This window comes from Microtus oregoni, unplaced genomic scaffold (genome assembly GCF_018167655.1).
Source record: "Microtus oregoni isolate MIOR12 unplaced genomic scaffold, Mior012 000081F_ref0000091, whole genome shotgun sequence".
Classification (NCBI taxonomy): Eukaryota; Metazoa; Chordata; class Mammalia; order Rodentia; family Cricetidae; genus Microtus; species Microtus oregoni.
In genome coordinates this window covers 1606847-1625829 of record NW_024544541.1, presented here as the reverse complement: position 1 = coordinate 1625829, position 18983 = coordinate 1606847, and the positions used below count along the sequence as shown (strand labels likewise).

At 42.4% G+C, this 18983-nt stretch overlaps 1 protein-coding gene and 1 non-coding gene across 12 annotated transcripts in view; one reads left to right on the top strand and one right to left on the bottom strand.

The window, feature by feature from the left end:
- Window positions 1-18983, top strand: part of LOC121441733 (arginine-glutamic acid dipeptide repeats protein) — a 373675-nt gene that overhangs the window by 243826 nt on the left and 110866 nt on the right. For all 11 annotated transcript variants that reach the window (XM_041642992.1, XM_041642986.1, XM_041642985.1 and 8 more), the window contains 2 exons: window positions 6812-6936; window positions 8114-8213. In XM_041642992.1, the coding sequence (XP_041498926.1) occupies window positions 6812-6936; window positions 8114-8213 (225 nt within the window). The remainder of the gene's footprint in view (window positions 1-6811; window positions 6937-8113; window positions 8214-18983) is intronic.
- LOC121441838 lies at window positions 5005-5111 on the bottom strand. Its single transcript, XR_005973511.1, has one exon. It is a non-coding gene; the product is annotated as a U6 spliceosomal RNA (small nuclear RNA).

The following is an 18983-nucleotide window of genomic DNA, read 5'->3' as shown; positions in this document are numbered from 1 at the left end:
TTTTTGAGACAGGGTTTCTCTGTGGCTTTGGAGCCTGTCCTGGAACTAGCTCTGTAGACCAGGCTAGTCTCGAACTCACAGAGATCCGCCTGCCTCTGCCTCCCGAGTGCTGGGATTAAAGGCGTGCAACACCACCGCCCGGCGCGATTTATTTTTGTTATTGTTGTGAGTATTTAAGATAAGGTGTCACTATATTTATAGCCCTGGCAGGCCTGAAACTCAGTATATAGCCTAGGCTGGCCTCAAACTCACAGAGAATTTGGCCTTTCTATCCAAGCGTGGGATTCAAGTATTCATCACCATGCCCTGCTTTTTAAAATTACTTTTAAATTACATGTATATATGTGTGCCTAAGTGGGGCCATATGTAAATGAGTACAGGTGCTTGTGGAGGCCAGAAGAAGGCTTGACATCCCCTGGAATTACAGTTTGAGCTGCCTGGCATGTGTTTTGGGAACCAGACTTGGATCCTGTGGAAAGGCGGTATGCACTTTTAACCTCCAGTCCTCATTTTATTTTATTATTTTATTTTATTTTAACAAGGAGTCACTATGTGACCCAGATTAACTCTGCCTTCTCAATGCTGAAATTATAGGCATGTACTATAAGAATGTCCTTGGGCTTTGATTTTATTTGTTTGTTTGTTTACAGTTACCTATTTAGTATGTGTGTGTGTTGGGGGCACCTGTGTACAGCAGAGGACAACTTGCAGGAATAAATTTTCTCCTATGTAGGTCTCAAGGATCAGACTTAGGCTGTCAAGCTTGGCAGCAAGTACCTTTCCCCACTGAGCCCTCTCACCAGCCTCTAGCTGTTTTTGGAATCAAGGATCCAATACTTGCCTGGCATCACTCAGTCACACTCCCATCTCTCTTCTTGCCTTTGTATTTCGTTTTCTTGGTTTTTGTCCCCCCCCCCCATTTCTCTCCTACACTTTGTTCCCAGGATTGCAGAGTTTTCATACTGGATTTTGACTTAAGATTTATTTCTGCTGGGCGGTGGTAGCACATGCCTTTAAATCCCAGCACTTGGGATCTCTGTGAGTTTGAGGCCAGCCTGGTCTACAATAGCTAGTTCCAGGACAGGCTCCAAAGCTTCAGAGAAACCCTGTCTCGAAAAACCCAAAAAATAAGATTTATTTCCTACCTTAACAGAAAAGTTGCTGCTAGAGGAGGATGCATCTAGATCCCGGAAAGAAGCAGGTTTGCTAGACTTGGGTTTTGTATGCTTTCATTTAAATCAAATGCTAATTTAATATCATAGCTGGAAATATATTTTAATAGTCAACTTTTAAAGTACCAAAATCTATTTAACTTTTTAAAGTTTTAGCTTTTTTCTTAGGGAAGATAGTAACACATACAAAAGTCGGAACAGAATACAGTCCACGGTGTCACTGAGCCTTGCAGAGTTCTAGTGAGACTTGTCTGATCTCCTCAGGCTGCTTCCTACTTGTGGTGATTGAAATGAGTCACTTCATCATTTTAATTACAGATAGCACAATGAGAAAAAAAAAAGACCTCTTATTAAAGACACAACTACAATATTTCACACCAAACCAAAGTCTGTAATATCTTGGGGTTGGGAGATGCCTTAGTGATCACTTGCATTAGATTGGCAAGATGGCTCAAGCCTGGGGACCGAAGTATGATTCTGGCACCTACATGGTTGGAGGAGAGACCTGACTCTTGACTGACTTCTACATTTCTGCTGTGGTATACCACCAACCTCATGACACAAAAATAAATCACTGCAATTAAAAACAAAATAAAGCACTTGGCCTGCCAGTGTGAGAACCAGAATTCCTTCTGATCCCCAGAATCTACGAAAATGCCAAGTGTGTGTGGCGTTGGTCCCACAATTCCAGTAGAAGAATTCAGAACTGAGGTCCCCAGAGCAGTGATAGTGGTAAGCTCTGGGTTTGAGGGAGAGGCCCTCCATCAATAAAACCAAAGAGGAATTGAGGGTGATTTTCTGCTTTAACCGCAGGCCTCTCTGCATTTCCCCACCCACTCACATACAATAAGATGTAGACATATGTGCACACCACACATATAAAATAGGATAGGGAAAAATCCAGTAATTTCCTTTTCTCAATATTTGCTTTTACTTTAGAGTTTAGAGCATGCGTGTGTCTGTGGAGACATGTGCTCATGAGTCTAGGTGCCCAAGGAAATCAGAAGAGGACATTGGGTCCCCTCTGGAGCTGGAGTTACAGTTAAATGTGCACTGCGTGAACTCTGGGCCAGCTCTGTAGCTCCAAATCAGTGATCTCAAACACCCTGTGTCCCTTCTTCTCACCTAGTTCTGTGTGTGTAATACTACATGTGTAAGTTCGCTCTGATCTTGTTACTTAAAACTTTAACATTTCTATTAACCTTGCTCTGCTTTCATCTAAATCTGGTTTTATTTTTTTATTCTTTGAGACAGGGTTTCTCTGTGTAGCCCTGGCTGTACTGGAGTTCACTTTATAGACCAGGCTGGCCTTGAACTCACAGAGATACACTTTCTTCTCCCTCCTGAGTGTTGGGATTCAAGGCATGTGCCACCATTGCCCAGCTTTATTCATCTAAATCTATCTTTCTCCTGCATATGATTTATTTTATAACCACAAATAGCAATATTCACACTGCTGTAGACGATTAGAATGCTTTCCTTTGCCTTCCTTTGGTGCTGGGATTTGGTGCCGGCCTTGCACGTGTATTACACACACTCTGCACTGAACTACACTCACAGTTGCTGGGAACAAGTGTGCTGTTAAATCCTGTTTACCTTTTTACTGTAGCCCATGAGGGCTGTGCAGGTAAATAAATTTTTTTGCATTGCTTAAAATAGTTCCTGAGTAGAACCAATTCAACTGTTGTTGCATGTAATTTTTCATTTAATTTAGGGATTTTATAATGTTCTATTATGATGTGTTAACTTTACAATGATATTCTTCTTTCCGTTTTCTTTTATTTCCTCCTGCCCTTTACATAATGGTAGATGATATGCACTCTCTGGGCTCCCTTCTTTCTGTTTGCCTTCAGGGATGGTCTGTCATCCAAAGTTGCCTCTTCCTCACCTCCCCCACCCCACTTGTCGCCTGTATTTGATGCAGCATTTCTGAGATGCCCAGTTACATGTAATGCCACAATGAATGACCCGTGTGCACTGATGTTTGTGACACATCTTCGCATATATCCTCCGAAAGAGACCTACTTGACTGGAGAGCCAGTCCTTACTGCAGTGCCGCTTGTTCCCCCAGTGACTGTGATGGAGAAGATTGGAGTCTGTTGTTGGTCACCTGTATTCCTCTTGTTTAGTCCTCATATTCTACCATTAAAAGCCATTTCCATTTTTTGTTCTATGTCACCCAATTGTATTTGTTGTTACACCCTCCTCCAGGGATTGGTCCTATTCCCCAACTATAATACCTTTTTCATTTAATGAAGAGCCATTGTATACTAGAGATTGGACCTGGCCTGGGGATACAAAGCCAGTACCAACGTCATTGACTTTCCAAATGGGCATCTATCTCCTTTCATATTAAGTAGAATTAATTGTGACACCCTGTGATGGGGCAGAGAAAAAAACTGAACTAGATCACTCTGTTTTGGGGGTATTTAATTGCCAAGACTCTCTGGGAGCTAGACAGATGAAAGTAGTGGAAAAGCAAACAGATACATGATATAGGCTGTCGGGATTGATACAGACAGAAATTGGTGTCTTGACAGAGGTAGCTGACTTGGGGAAAAGTTAAGGGAGGTTCCTGGAGGATTAAGGGTGGGTTCTGCTTTTCTAGTAAATAAAGCTTTTATAACCTGATAGCTTATAAACTTGGTGGTGGTAGTTCATGCCTTTAATTCTAGCACGGGGACTCTGTGAGTTCAAGGCCAGCCTGGTCTGGTCTGCAGAGCTAGTTCCTGAACAACTAGGATTGTTACATGGAAGAAAAACCCTGTCAGGGGCGGGGAGTGGGGGGGGGGCGGGGGGACCCAAAAAGCTATAAAGTGAATACTAAATGTGAAAGATCATTATTTGGTTAGAGTGTGCCACATACCTTGGTTGGGAAAGGTGAGGTTTCCAGGAATTCAGGTCCATCAGAGGTGGCCTGGGAAGCAGAGCTGTGCATCCTCCTGGCAGAGCAGATGTGTGCGTACAGTATTCGAAAATAAGAGCTTTCACTCAAAGTGAAAATTTCTGGATGGTGTGGGGAGACAAGGGTGTCCCCTGGGTGGGGCAGTGATATTTTCTCTCTCTTTGTTTTACCTTGTTCTCTTCCCTGTTGAATTATCTACAGTCCAAAGAAAACCAGGCTAGCTAAAAGATAGACCAATTATATTTTTCTTTATTATAAGGGGCAAACTCACAAAACAGGAACGAGAAGTCCAAGCTCAGCTGGACTTGTGCAGGGACCACAGAGAGAGGAGCAAACCTTGGGCCTGAGTTTTTCTCCCAAAGGTCATGCCTTAACCTGATACTACCCCTTAAAGATCATTGGCTGACAAAGATTCCCCATCACTTCTCTCTCCTAGCACGTGGCTCATAAGCAGCCTACCTAATGCAGATTAGGATGTGGAATTTTGTTTCAAGTCTGCTAAACTGTTAAACTTAATATGTGTCACTGTGCATTTCCAGTGTTTGCTTCTACATTGGTCTGCTTTTTTCACTTAAACTGTTCCTAGGAATTTCAGCACAGTGTAAAATATCAAAACAACATAAGACTATTACCAAAATTTTGAGCCAAATTTGAAGCAAGCTTTAATTAAATACTGGCCAGGATGATAAACTCTGACCAGATCCATTTCAGGGTGAGGCATGTTGACTAGGTGCTTTTTTGTTTGTTTGTTTGGTTGGTTGGTTGGTTTTGATTTTTGAGATAGTGTTTCTCTACAGAGACCAGGCTGGCCTTGAGCTCACAGATTTCTGCCTGCCTCTGGCAGTTACTTTCAAAGTCAAACCCACAAGGCTATTGTACTTCCAACCATCCAACTGGGGGCAAACATCCATTCTTTTTTTTTTTTTTTTAAATATGGAATGCTTCACAAATTTGCGTGTCATCCTTGTGCGGGGGCCATGCTAATTTTCTCTGTATTGTTCCAATTTTAGTATATGTGCTGCCGAAGTGAGCACCAAACATCCATTCTTGATGAACCTCCTGCCTATTAATCATCCTGCCTACCTGTGATCAAGCACATCTGGTGCGGTTGGGTCAACCAAACTTATTTAGAGAAGTTATCTTGCCTGAATAACAACCTCTAATACTTCAGGAAGTATTTGTCCTTGGGCATTGGGCTGACAGGTTTTTTACAGGTTTTACAGGTTTAGGGCTTACAGAGGCATTTTTGTTTTATGTTATCTTTTAGGCACAGTGATTAAAACTTAAAACATAACTTTGGCTCTTACAACAAGAATGTCAGGTAACTTGTAGGTCCTTCCCTAGGCCTCTGATGTTATGGTTTTAACAAAATGCTGCGGGTCTCCAAGTGGCTGCAGCAGGCAGAGGGTCCTGAGACCATGCCGCTAGTCCCCAAAGTGGTGGCAGGCAATGGGCATCAGTTCCAGAGAGCAAGAGCAGCCAGTCCCAGTCAGGGACAGTGTAGCTCCTCTAGTGGCTGCAGGGAGCCAGGAGTCTCAGCCAGGGAGCCTTGTGATGGGTGAGAGATGTCAGTGGGGCAGCTAGTCCCGTGAGGAGAATGCTGGTGGCTGGTCCTGGGCAGGGAGCCGCACAGCCATGGGAGAGACAGAGATAAGGCGTGCCATGCAGAGTGAGGTTGGATATTTGTTTAGTGGGTTATGGAGAGGAAAGGGGAGAGGCGGGAAGTGAAGGACTGAGGCTGGAAGCTATAGATCAGATCAGCTTACCTTCTCAGGCAGGGGAGTGGGCGTGGCTTGTCTCTTAAAGGGACAGAGCAGTTCATTACATCTGGTAGTTACAGTAGCCTTTGTACTTGCCTGTTTACCCCTGTTCTGCCTTAGAGTGCAGGTAAGAAATCTGATTACTTAGAATCTTGGTTGTTGTGATCACTCATGTTCTTATTTGGAATGTATGTGTTACATCAGGTGATTTGCTTTTTTTTATTGCCCTATCTATCTATCTATCTATCTATCTATCTATCTAATTGGTTTTTTGGAGCAGGGTTTCTCTGTAGCTTTTGGAGCCTGTCCTAGAACTCACTCTGTAGACCTGGCTGGCCTTGCATTCACAGAGATCCGCCTACCTCTGCCTCCTAAATGCTGGACTTAAAGGCATGTGCCACCACTGCCCTGGTGGTTTGTTTTTATGTATACTATTCAGTTCATTTAGCAGAGTCATAGTAAATCTCAGACTTGTCTTTTTCCAGAGAGTTTCTTCTGTCCCTTGATAAAAAGTTCTTTTCTTCCCAAACTATGCTATTTCTACCACTTAAGTTAATTAAACTGTTTCAATGTTAACTTTAGTAGCTCACTGTTTTTATCTTAACCTTAGGTGTGGTTTTGTAAATTGCTGTGTCTGACCTGAAAATGTATATTGGAGATGTATGTCTTGTTCTTATCCAGAGCTGTCACTCTGTAATACCTTTTGGTGTTGTTTGTTCTACTTGTTTATCCAATCTTTTCATTCTTGAGGTCACATTGGTACAGGTGGCTTTGACACCCTCACTGCTTATTAAGAGGGATTGTGCAGTTGTGACATCTATGGTGAAATGGTCCATTGTAGCACGGGCCAGTTTCAGTGATTCATGGTTTTGCTCTTACCTTTCTGTAGAGTGTGCATTTCCAGGACACTGCATGATGGGATGCCTCTTTCTAGTGCTTACCTTGGTGGTGACTTCTCCATCCCTGTCTTCCAGGCCAAACTTCCAGATTTGCAACCATTTCCTTCTCCAGATGGTGATACTGTGACTCAGCATGAGGAACTTGTCTGGATGCCTGGAGTCAGCGACTGTGACCTCCTCATGTACTTGAGGGCAGCAAGGTAATGGGAAATGCCCCAGCTGCCTTCTGAATTAGGACGTATAGACGGATGAGTGTCAGTACAATGTCTTTTTTACCTTTCCTTCACTCACTTGGAATATTGATTTCTGCCCTGGTGAGCCTTACTTACCTGACAAAGATTGCTTACCATTTTCTCTTCTTGATATTTGCCTCACATCAGACTTTCGAACTCCTCAGAAGGAATATATCTTCAGCTATGCCTGTAATTATCTGCATCTCTTACTGCAGCTGAGTGAACCACTGACCTCAGCTTACAGTTACATTACTGAGTTCTTGTTCTCCGTACTGTGGCTGCTTGACATTTGTATGGCTTTCCGACATGGGAACATTTATCTGTGGTTATCCTATAGAACCTGTAAATATCCAAGTGACAAAGATGAAAATAGAAACCCGTCCCTTCATGCCATAGTGCAAACAGAACCTACCTTTGTCTGTAGTGATTTGGGATCACAGCAGCCTTACCTGTGTACAATGGCAAAAACTGAAGTGCACACCTTGGGGCCACCAGTTCCATCTTGGCCATTTGTTGTCCACAGTGCTTTGCACAGAGTGGAGATGAGATTATTGTAAACAGGGTAAGTGACTGAATTTTTTTTCCTGTTCTGTCACTTTTCACTTTTATTTCAGTGAAAAGTAATTGATACATAGAAGAGAGAAATTAACTTCCCTGTTTTCTGAGGACTTAAATTTTAATTAATGTGTGGTAATAGTGCATACAGGCACTTCCGATTATCATAATCCAGTGGAATACCATGGGAAATAGATTACTCATGTGTTCAGTTTTACTCATGTGTTCTGAGCAAAACAGGAGAAGTAACATAGACCCTCTGCAAGTCACATTCTGTCCCAAGGAGGAAGAGTTAGGCTCTTGAGGCTTGACATAACACACATGCTGTAGTGGAATCTTGACTGAACATGAGCTTGCAAACGGAGTGTTAAAAATCACCCTGTAGGCCGGGCAGTGGTGGCGCACGCCTTTAATCCCAGCACTCGGGAGGCAGAGGCAGACGGATCTCTGTGAGTTTGAGGCCAGGTTGGTCTACAGGAGCTAGTTCCAGGACAGGCTCCAAAGCTACAGACAAACCCTGTCTCGAAAAAACCCTGTATATGGATATTAATGTGTGCTGATGAAGGAAACTCCATCCCTTTCTCCAAAGGAGCATGGCTGCATTTGCGGGGATGTGTGATGGAGGTTCCACAGAGGATGGCTGTGTCGCGGCATCTCGGGACGACACCACGCTCAACGCGCTGAACACAGTAAGTCTCTGGATGTCACTTTAGAGCGCACAAGTGCGGGTGCTGTGGTGTTGCTAGGATTTAAATGAACTGACTGCAGTTGAGAGAGCTTGCTGTTCTGATACACACTCATATATACAATTTATATATAAAAATTAAATCGCGTAAATATACAGAAATAAAAAATTAACAAAAGAATGAATTGACTCAGCCAACAAGAGTGTTGTTGCTCTTGTGCAGAAGCTGTGTTCAGTTCCCAGCACTGGCATGACTTCTCACGGCTGCCTTACCTCCTCTTACAGGAACATCCCATTCCCTCAGCTGATCTGACATCTATGTGCTTCTGCATGCACAGGGTGTAATTTACACACACACACACACACACACACACACACACACACACACAAAGAATTGTGGTCTTGGCCATTGCTCTCTGAAATTCTAGGGAGGAGACATTGTAACTCCAGCTTTGTATCCTAATTTATCTGAACCTCAAGATGGTGAGAATCTTCAAATGAGTTCCTAGTATCATACATCTTTACTGAAACTTGTATTTGGATTCTGGATGAACAGATGATGTCATCCTCAGAGTACCCACTGGAGGACACTCTGCTATTGTTACCCTAAAAAAAATTAAACAAGCCAGGTCCTGGGATTAAAGGCGCAGGCAGAGGCAGGCAGATCTCTTGAGTTTGAGGCCAGCCTGGTCTACAAAGAGAGTTCTAGGACAGCTAGGAGTAAACAGAGAAGCCCTGTCTCAAAACAAAACAATCAAAAATGTTCATTTATTTTGTGAGGAAGGAGAAACACGCCACTTTTGCACTGTGGAAGTCAGAGGACATCTTGCAAGAGTCATTCCTTTCCTTGTACCATGTTGGTTCTTGGGATCAAAGCCTCAGGTTATCAGGCTTGGCGGCAAGTTTTTGGAGCTGTTGAGCTGTCTTCCTGTCCCTGACAAGAAAGGCTTTCCTGAGCAGGAATTGAACCTGAGCTACGGCAATGAAAGTAATTTATAGAGATCAAGTAATAATATGAACATGATTGACTACAGCACCATGCCTTTAATCTTTTCCACTAGTCTAAAAAATGTATTTGAGATGGCTCAGCAGTGAAGAGCACACATTGTTCTTCCAGAGGACCCAGATTAATTCACAGTACCTAACTGCTGTGGGAGGTCCTTCTGTCTATGTGTTGCTTTTATTGGTTAATGAATAAAGAACTGGCTTGGCCTATAACATGGGAAGAGGAAGGCGGAGTTAGAGAAGCCATGGAGCTGCCGGAGACAGACGTGCTAAAACTTTGCTGGTCGGCCACAACCTCATGGTGATGCACAGATTACTAGAAATGGGTTAAATTAAGATTTAGGAGTTAGCCAATAGTTAGAGCTAATGGGCCAAGAAGTGTTTTAATTAATACAGTTTCTGTGTGATTATTTCAGGCCTAAGCTAGCCAAGTGGCCAGAAACTAACTAGTGGCTCTCTCCTCCAACACCTATTCAAGTCAGGTGACTCACAGTTATTAGATCTGTGAGACCCTGGACAAATGGCCAGCTGAGGTACCTAGTAACAGATAAGAGTGGCTTCTGGGTTACTCTTCCCAGCATCCCTCAGTACCTTTGGCTCCTCTCAGCACTTCTCACCCTGCCCTACCTTAAACCTCTCCTTTCCAGGGGCTGGGTTTCAGCTCCCTTTCCTCGCCATTGGCTATGCCGCTCTCTTGGCCTCTCTCTCAGTTTCTCTCCATGGTCTAGTTTAATCTGCCAGCCATATTCAGCCTGGACTCTTCCTCTACCACCTTCTCCCTTCTATCTACAGTAAAAATCTCCATGCTTTAGGAGTAGGCATGTCCTTCTTTTATTTCATATTTTTTCTTCAACAATGGCCTATAACTTCAGCTCCAGAGGAATCTCTGGCTATCTGCAGGCAAAATATATTGGCATGCACCTGTTTGCCCTCCCTAATAACTAAACATAAATTTAACAAATTTCATGTATTTGAAAGTTCATGAGCTGGCATGTGGCTTATACCTGTAATCTCAGGCTCAGGGGCAGAAGCAGGAGGGCGCTGTGAGTTAAAAGCTAGTCTGGTCTACATAGGACAGCCAGGGCTACATGAAAAACCCTGTCTCAAATAACCAAAACCAAAACAGAGCAAAAAACAAAAGAAAGAAATGAAATATGTGAGTCCAACTAGTTGGGAATGGTTTTAGGAAATGGCAGGTGTTCATTTGCTGTATTCCTATAAGACCTGCACAATGGTTCAGAAGTAAGAACACTCACTGCCCTATCAACAGTGTGCCTGCAGGAGTCAGTGCATTACCTCTGGTTTTGGGTTTGGTTTGGTTTTGGTTTTTTGAGGCAAAGTTTCTCTGTGTAAACAGTCCTGACTGTCCCAGAATGAGCTCTGTAGACCAGACTGGCCTTGAGTTCACTGAGAACCACCTGCCTCTGCTCCAACTTGCTGGGATTAAAGGTGTGCACCACCACCACCCAGTTTTGTTTTTCTGTCAGCACTATTTTGACCTCATAATGTATCCTCAGAACAGTAAAAGAAGATGAATGTATGAAGCTGATACTTTCTCTCACATTTTCTAGTGTGAGATCATGAGCTCCAAATGAGTGATGCTTAGTGTTGAGGGTCAGCTTCTGATGTGGTGCCTCATGATCCTGCGTGTTTGCACATGGTGGTCATGTGGCTGTGTGTAGGCAGGACTGTCAGGAGATCTAGCAGCTCCTAATGGTTACCTATTTAAGCGCATCTTTTATTTTACTTTTCTTTTTCTTGAGAGTTCTGTAAGTGGAAGTAGTTCTGTAGTTTTGTATGCGGAATTTTTCTGTGCCTCGGCAGCTGCTCTCCCAAATAACCATTCGTAGACTTATTATTAACTATAAATGCTCAGTTGATAGCTTAGACTGGTTACTAGCTAACGCTTACATTTTAAACTAACCCTTGTTCCCTTATGTCTTTGGTTTTTTTTTTTTTTTTTTTTTTGGTTTTTCGAGACAGGGTTTCTCTGTGGCTTTGGAGCCTGCCCTGGAACTAGCTCTTTAGACCAGGCTGGTCTCGAACTCACAGAGATCCGCCTGCTTCTGCCTTCCGAGTGCTGGGATTAAAGGCGTGCGCCACCATCGCCTGGCTGTTGTTGTTTTTCAAGACAGGGTTTCTCTGTGGCTTTGGAGCTTGGAGCCTATCCTGGAACTAGATCTTGTAGACCAGGCTGGCTTGGAGCTTGGAGCTTGTCCTGGAACTAGCTCTTGTAGACCAGGCTGGCCTCGAACTCACAAATATTTTAAATATTTTGTCTTTTTCCTCTAGTTTTTAGAGTTAACATTTTTTGTTTGTTTGGTTTTTGGTTTTTTAAGACAGGGTTTCTCTGTCTTGCTTTGTAGACTAAGTTGGTCTCTAACTCACAGAGATCCACCTGCTTCTGCCTCCCAGGTGTTGGGATTAAAGGCGTGCACCACCACTGCCCGATTAAGTGTTAACATTTTAATGTCTAGGGGACTGGAGAGATAGCTCAGAGGTTTAAGAACACTGTCTGCTCTTCTAAAGGTCCTGAGTTCAATTCCCAGCAACCACATGGTGGCTCACAACCATCTTTAAAGAGGTCTGGTGCCCTCTTCTGGCCTGCAGACATGCACACAGACAGAATATTGTATACACAATAAATAAATAAATAAATATTTTAAAAAAATAGAGATTTATCAAAATTGACCTTATACAACAATTAAGTTTTAGTCTTATTGTTGTTTTCTCATTAGACTTGTTTCCTTCCATCTGGGAATTTAATTTGATATATTTTCCAGCTCCAACAGTTGGGTGTTAAATAACTGCTTTCATCACAAATTTTGGTTTTCTTTTCCCTCTTGCTTTCAGTATCTTGCTTTTCAAGATGCTTTTAAATCTTTTTTGATATGTTTTTGGCCTATGAATTACTTAGAATTAAATTGTGTAATATCAAGTTATGTAGAGTTTTTTAATTTATTTTTGAGATATTAGTGATATTTAATTTGTGCCAGCAGAGTCATTGATAAAATTTCAGTCTTTTTGTTTTTTGATTAATTTTCATTATTTTTAACTGTGTGTGTAGGTCGGTTGGTAGGTAGGTACATGTGAGTGCAGGTACACGAAGAATCCAGACATCTTGGAATCTCTGGAGATTGGAAGTAAAGGTGGTTTTGAGCCACATAATGTAGGTGCTACGAATTCAACTCGGGTCCTCTGGAAGAACAGTAGCTTCTCTTAACCACTAAGCTATCTATCCCTCTAGCCCCCAAGATTTCAATCTTTTGCAGTTTGTTTCCTGGTTTGGCATGTAATTTATATTGATTAAAATGCTTTTGTGTTTTCAATTCTACAGTTATTTTGTTGTGTTAGGAGGGTGTTAAAATTGAGGAGCTAGGGTCGAGATATTGTTCAGTGGGTAAAGGCATTTGCCACCAATCCTGATGACCTGGTTGTCCCTGGTACCCATAAGGTAGGAGAGAAATGACTTCAGCACATTGTCCTCCGACTCCATCTCATAACTGATAACTGTGTAATCAGCACAGTATGGAAGATCTGAATAATCATCACCATTTTAACTGTTACCATTACCTATCTACTCGCTAGACCCTATCCATTTTTGCAGCATGTTTTTGAAGTGGTGTGTTAGGCACATGAACCTTTGTAGCATTTGTGTATTGGCTCCTGCACCTTTGAGGGGTGTGTCTCTGTGTGTCTATCCAGTAATCACTTGTCTTGATGTCTCTTGTGTCTGACACTCTCATAGGCTCTCGAGGTTTCTCGTCTTTACTGTTTTCATCTTTTTCTTTCTTGTTATTGTGAATCTTGCCTCTTTGTTTTTGAAGTAGCTCACTGGTTGTTTTGTGTGTTTTTGTGTTCTCCTCTTTCCATCCAGTCTAACAGTGTCTGACTTTTTCTTGGAATATTTAGTTTGCTTAAATATAATGCATATGGTTCTTAAACTCTATAAAGCTCAAACCATGTGTAAAGCTTTCATTGTTGTTTGTTTTCTTGCTAACAAGCTTGATTTGTTTGCGGTATTTTTAAGACAGAGTCCCATTGCATTGCTCTTCCTGGCATGGAATTTGCTGGGTTGCGTGGGCTAGCCTCTCTTCTCAGTTATCCACATATTGGGGTTACAGGTATGGGTCCCCATGTGCTGCTTATAATACCTAAATATGAGCTCTATCATGTCAGATTGCTAAATCACAGTGTTATCTTTAGAAATGTTTGTATAATGGGGTCCAGGTAGTGTAAACTTTGGGCTAAGTGCACCTGCACCATCAACTGGTTAGTAATTGGTAAAGTTGACGCCATGAAGCACAGACCAGCCTTCTTATTCTGATTGGTTTGATTTGGCCATCTCTACTGGCTACCCATTTACAAAACAGATCTTATAGTATGCTGAATTACTCTTACCAAATCAATACTGTATTTCACTGTTGGGGCTCAATTTTCTTCCATTAGTAAAATTAAAGTTGACTTCTCTGAGTAATTGTTGCCATTTTTATGTTTATATTTTCTTATAGCACTCAGCATCTGTTTCGTTTTTACTTTTACCAGCAAAATTTATAATCACGAAGCAGAGTTACATCTCAGCCCAGACAGCTTTATTCCCCAAAATATGGGTGGCTGTTAGAGTCGGATCAAGCCTTTTACATGTTTAAGAGAGTGTGTGTATGTGTTTGCTCATTTTTTTATGTACACTCACATCTCCAACAAAGGGTTCAAAGTCCCCTGAAGCTGAATGGTGTTTCATATTTGATGGCAAATTAGTTAGAAAGGTAACAACAGTTTGTTCACTATCAGGTATCAATCGTCTTGTTTTCTCAGCCCTGCCCTGCTGTCTGGTATGCAGTAGTGAACGGCTAAATGTTTGTATGGCTGAAAAAACAAATTGGGCTCAATTCTTTATCAGAATTGATCATGTAGCACTCGTGGTGTTATGAGTATGCAAATGAGCTGACTGGAAAGACTCCTTCATCTCATTTGCCCCCTTGGACTCTGAAAGCTACATCTATAGGATTTTTCTTGGAGATTTTCTGTTAGTTCATCGTAAGTAGTCTGCATTGGCGTCTCCTGACCTATATTAGCTTTGAAGTGCTTGTGGGTATTTTGGGAGTATTTTTAAGCCCCAAATATGGCACTCACAGGAGTCCGTCTGTGACAGTGTGTGATCAGCTCCTTCTTTCTTTGATTTCGTGGGCATTCATGATAGTGTTGCCCTTTCTACACAAGGCAGCCCTGAGTGGTTAGTGCTTGCTGACTTGGGTTAGTTAAGGCAGGATTTGCTTGGGCCGGAGGTGGGGGTGGGGGATATTTGTTGTTGAAAAGGGAATGGAAAAAGTTGATCATGCTATGAGTTTCTTATTAGGGAAATGCCATAAATTTCAGGACAGTAGCTCATATACATCTATCTTGACAAACTTTTACTTATGCAATGTGATATCAGTGTGTGCAGGCTGTGCTACTAATTAATTAAGGTCTTGGCGGTGAGGTTTGTCAGCATAACAATATGTACATTTCCACCTGCTTCATATATTGTGCTTTAACTGGTTGGAAACTCTTTTAGCTTTGGTTTTACAAATGAAGTGGATAGGAACTTACTGTCATTGTCAGGCTTAGTAGTATACTTATCTGTAATTACAGCATTCTGGAGACAGAGGCAAAAAGATCAGCAGTTTGAGGCCAGAGTGAGACCCAATCAACAAAACTTAAACAAAAGAATAAATAGCAAGAAAGATGTTTACTAACATGGCTCCTTTTGTAATCCAATTTAGTTCTAAAGTTCCAGGTAATGACATTTTAACATAAATTATATGGTTTACTCTTAGTCTCATTTAAATGAGGATGGAGTTTAGCTTTTAATCCTTTAATATTTTGTTCCTTTGGGGCAGTCTGTAGTTCTACTTTGTTGGACTGGTTTCTCTGGAACTGGTGGGGGGATTATGGCCACCCACATTAAAACTAGTGCAACATGCCTGCCTTGCATTTTGGATTGCTTTCACCAGGAGTCTCACCAGGCTTTGTTTGCCTTGCTCCCCACAAGGCTATGGCTCCCCACAGTCTGGGCCCCAGCTCTATTTTTCCATATGAGCCACCATCAAATGTTTTTTTACCCGTTTGTTTTTAGGACTTTAGGAGGTTGGTAGGGAAATTGGGACAAGGTCTGATGGAGCCCAGGCTGGCCTGGATGGAAATTGAAGCCTTGAGGATAACATTGAGTGCCTTCTTATCCTCCTGCCTCTACCTCCCAAATGCTGGATTACAGATGTGCACCACTATGCTAGATTCTAATCATTTCTTTTTTGTTGTTGTTTTTTGAGACAAGGTTTCTCTGTGTAGCCTCTGCTGTCCAGGAACTCAGTTTGTAGACCAGGCTGGCTTCGAACTCACAGAGATCCACTTGCCTCTGCCTCCCGAGTGCTGGGATTAAAAGTATATGCTGCCAGCGGGGCGGTGGTGGCGCATGCCTTTAATCCCAGCACTCGGGAGGCAGAGGCAGGTGGATCTCTGTGAATGCCTTTAATCCCAGCACTCGGGAGGCAGAGGCAGGTGGATCTCTGTGAGTTCGAGGCCAGCCTGGTCTACAAGAGCTAGGTCCAGGACAGGAACCAAAAACTACGGAGAAACCCTGTCTCGAAAAATCCAAAAAGAATGCCGGGCGGTGGTGTCGCATGCCTTTAATCCCAGCACTTGGGAGGCAGAGGCAGGAGGATCTCTGTGAGTTCAAGGCCAGCGTGGTCTACAAAGGGAGTTCCAGGACAGGCTCCAAAGCTACAGAGAAACCCTGTCTCGAAAAACCAAAAAAAAAAAAAAAAGAAAAATCCAAAAAGAAAAAAAGTGTATGCTGCCATCACCACCTGCCTTTTCTTGTCTTTTTTATATAACAAGTTTATTGAGATACAATTCAAATTCTGTATAATTTACCCATTTAAGATGTGCAGTTTGTGTCTTTTTTTATGAATTTAAGGTTCAGGCAGCTGTTGCCACTATCCATTTTAGAGTGTTTTTGTCACTCCATAAAGGAACCTTGACTCCATTAACAGTCACTTTCTGTGTCCCCCGGCATTTTCAGTCCTGGACAGCCACTCACTTCTTTCTGTCACTGTGGATTTGTCTGTTCTGATCACTCCTGGTAGACGGACTTGTATAATACTCAACTGTTGGAACTGGTTTCCTTCACTGAGAATAATGTTCTCAGATTTCTTCCATGTCGTAATCTTCCCATTCTTACAAAGCACCTTCCCTAAAACCATATCTCTGATAGGTAGAGTGACACCCATGGTCACCCTAAAGCTTTGTTCATCACATTTTCTTAGTTTGTTTTATATCTTTCTGTATTATTTTCCTTTATTAAACTACTTCTGTTTCTCTCCTTCCCTGAGCTTTTCCACTGATTTTTAAAAGACTTTTTAAAAGTTTAAAAGAATTACGTGTATGTGTGTGTGTGTATGTGTATACAACTGCCACTGTGCACAAGTGGAGGTCATGGGACAGCTTGCAAGAGTCAGTGCTCTCCTACTACATGGATCCTGGGATCAGACTCAGGTTATCAGGCACCTTTACCCTGTGAGTGTCTCAATAGCCCTTCGTAGAATTTGGAATGTGACATGGGACTTTAAGTTTATCATTGTTATTTTCCTTTTAATAAGCATACATTATTGGTCAACTATTTTATTTATTGACAGTAGTTGTATTGATTTCATCAATGTCCTACGTGCTAGGCATAAGTTTGTGTTTATGAATGAACTAATTTAATCTGCATAGTTTTTAAAGTGTGGTATCATCTACAAATTAATAAATACACCTGTTTCTTATTTATAATCATTTAAATTTGGGGGAAGATAGAATGGAGGCTAGTATCTTTCTTCTCCCCGCCCCGTCTCCCTCCCTTCAGGCCCCCCCCCCCAAGTTTTTCTGTCTAGTCCCAGAGCTTGCTCTGTAGACAAGGCTGGCCTCAAACTCAGAGATCCTTGTGCCTCTGTCTCTGCCTTCCAAGTGCTGAGATTAAAGGCGTGCACCCCCACCTCTTGGCAGACACTAGAATCTTAGAGCAGCCTTCCCAAAATATCTGATGAATTGTCATTTGGAGGCTTTGTTCTTCAACTAGTTAGAAATTCCTCATTGGTGTTCCCATCTCTCTGTCTTATCTCAAATGCCTCTGTGTTAGCCTGTATGGTCTTAACTCTGTTCTTAGGGACGTGGATCCAGATAGCCAAGCATCTTGGGAAAATCAGTTTACGGTGTGACCCAGGTTGCTCTCCAACTTCTGCTTTTCCTGTTTCTGCCTCCCAGACACTGGCACTGCTTCTCTTAACTGCTTATCAGGCAAATATCTGTGTGTCTGGGTCGGCTTATTTATTTGTTGGTTGTTAATACCAGGATAGTAAGGCAATTCCGTTTCTAAGGCTTAGCACTACTGATTTTGCTGGAGAGCACTGCTCTGCTCACACAGAAGCTTTTGCTTCCTTCATGACAGCCAGAGGACAGTCTTCATCCCATGCCTGGCTAGTGTGTAGACTAAAGAGCAGCCCCCAGTTCCCCTGCATCAGAACCTCACTTTATGTGCTCTTTGGTTTCCTTTGTCCCACAATTCTATTGTTATGCCCAGAACATTAAGTGTAAGTTATTTGCATGCCTTAAAATTGCTTGTCATAAACCATTGCAGTTCCAGTTGCTGAGAATCGGCAGCAGCTGTTCCGCATTGACTTGTGTGAGACTTAGAGCAGCTTCGGCAGGTGTGTCTTCCTTCTCTCTGTTGTGTGTCTAACTACCACAGTCTTTTTTTCTGAAGCAGAGTAGCGTTTATGAGTGGGTTTCCTTTTACTATACCAGGTAGATACAGTGGTCGTCTTGCTGTTACCCTGTAAACTTTTGCCTAGGTTTGGATTTGGGCAGGCAGAGGTAGGGGGTGGGGGTGGGAGGACAGCTTGTTTTCAAAGTGGTCCAGAACCTTTTCTACTTGTAGATAGACGTGGACCTTTTTCTCTTGGCAAGTCATCATGCAGAAAGTCCCATAAGTAGTCGGGACTCCTGAGCCTGCCAGAGCTTTTCTTTATGGTCAGTTACATCCATCATGAGTCCTGAACCTTGAATCCTTAGCAGTCAGTTACTGAGTTCTCAGGAGCCTCCCCTTAGGAACCTTGTGTTGTTGAACCTCAGATACGAAAAGCAGGAAGACTTTGTTTCAAAGAAACAAATCTATGTGTTGGAGACCAGCTTCAACAAAGATACCATTTACCAGGATAGGTCATAGGGATTAGAAAAAGTAAAGAGAAGGAAGAGTGAGTAAAAATAACAGAAGCATAGGGTAGTTCCTGGAGGGGGTTCCTGTGAATACTGAAGTCGCCTGTGTTTAATTTAATTTCCATTTCTTAAAATACCCCAACCCTAAAAGATGGGAGTAAGGTAAAAAACTGCATTAACATGATACAAGGAAATAAACAGACCAGTTGAAGGTTGTGGACTGCATTCTTAATTAAACTTTCTGTTGCTAGAATAAGACAAGTAATGCTCACACCCTAGACCAAACGTAGGCAAACCACTTCCTGGAATCCAGTTTTATCTCCCTAAGTGAGAGCAGAACTCTCAGTTCTAAATGTAGGCAGGACCTTTGTTTGAGGTCACAACAGACAATAACCTTGAAGGAACAGAAGTCAGTTCCAGCTCTCTGACCTTTAATCGAGATAGAATGGCCCCACAGTTTGGGGCCTCCACATGCATGAACATAAGTGTGTAAGTGATAACCTGCTCTGAATTTCATGTAAAGATCTGTGCTGTGCAC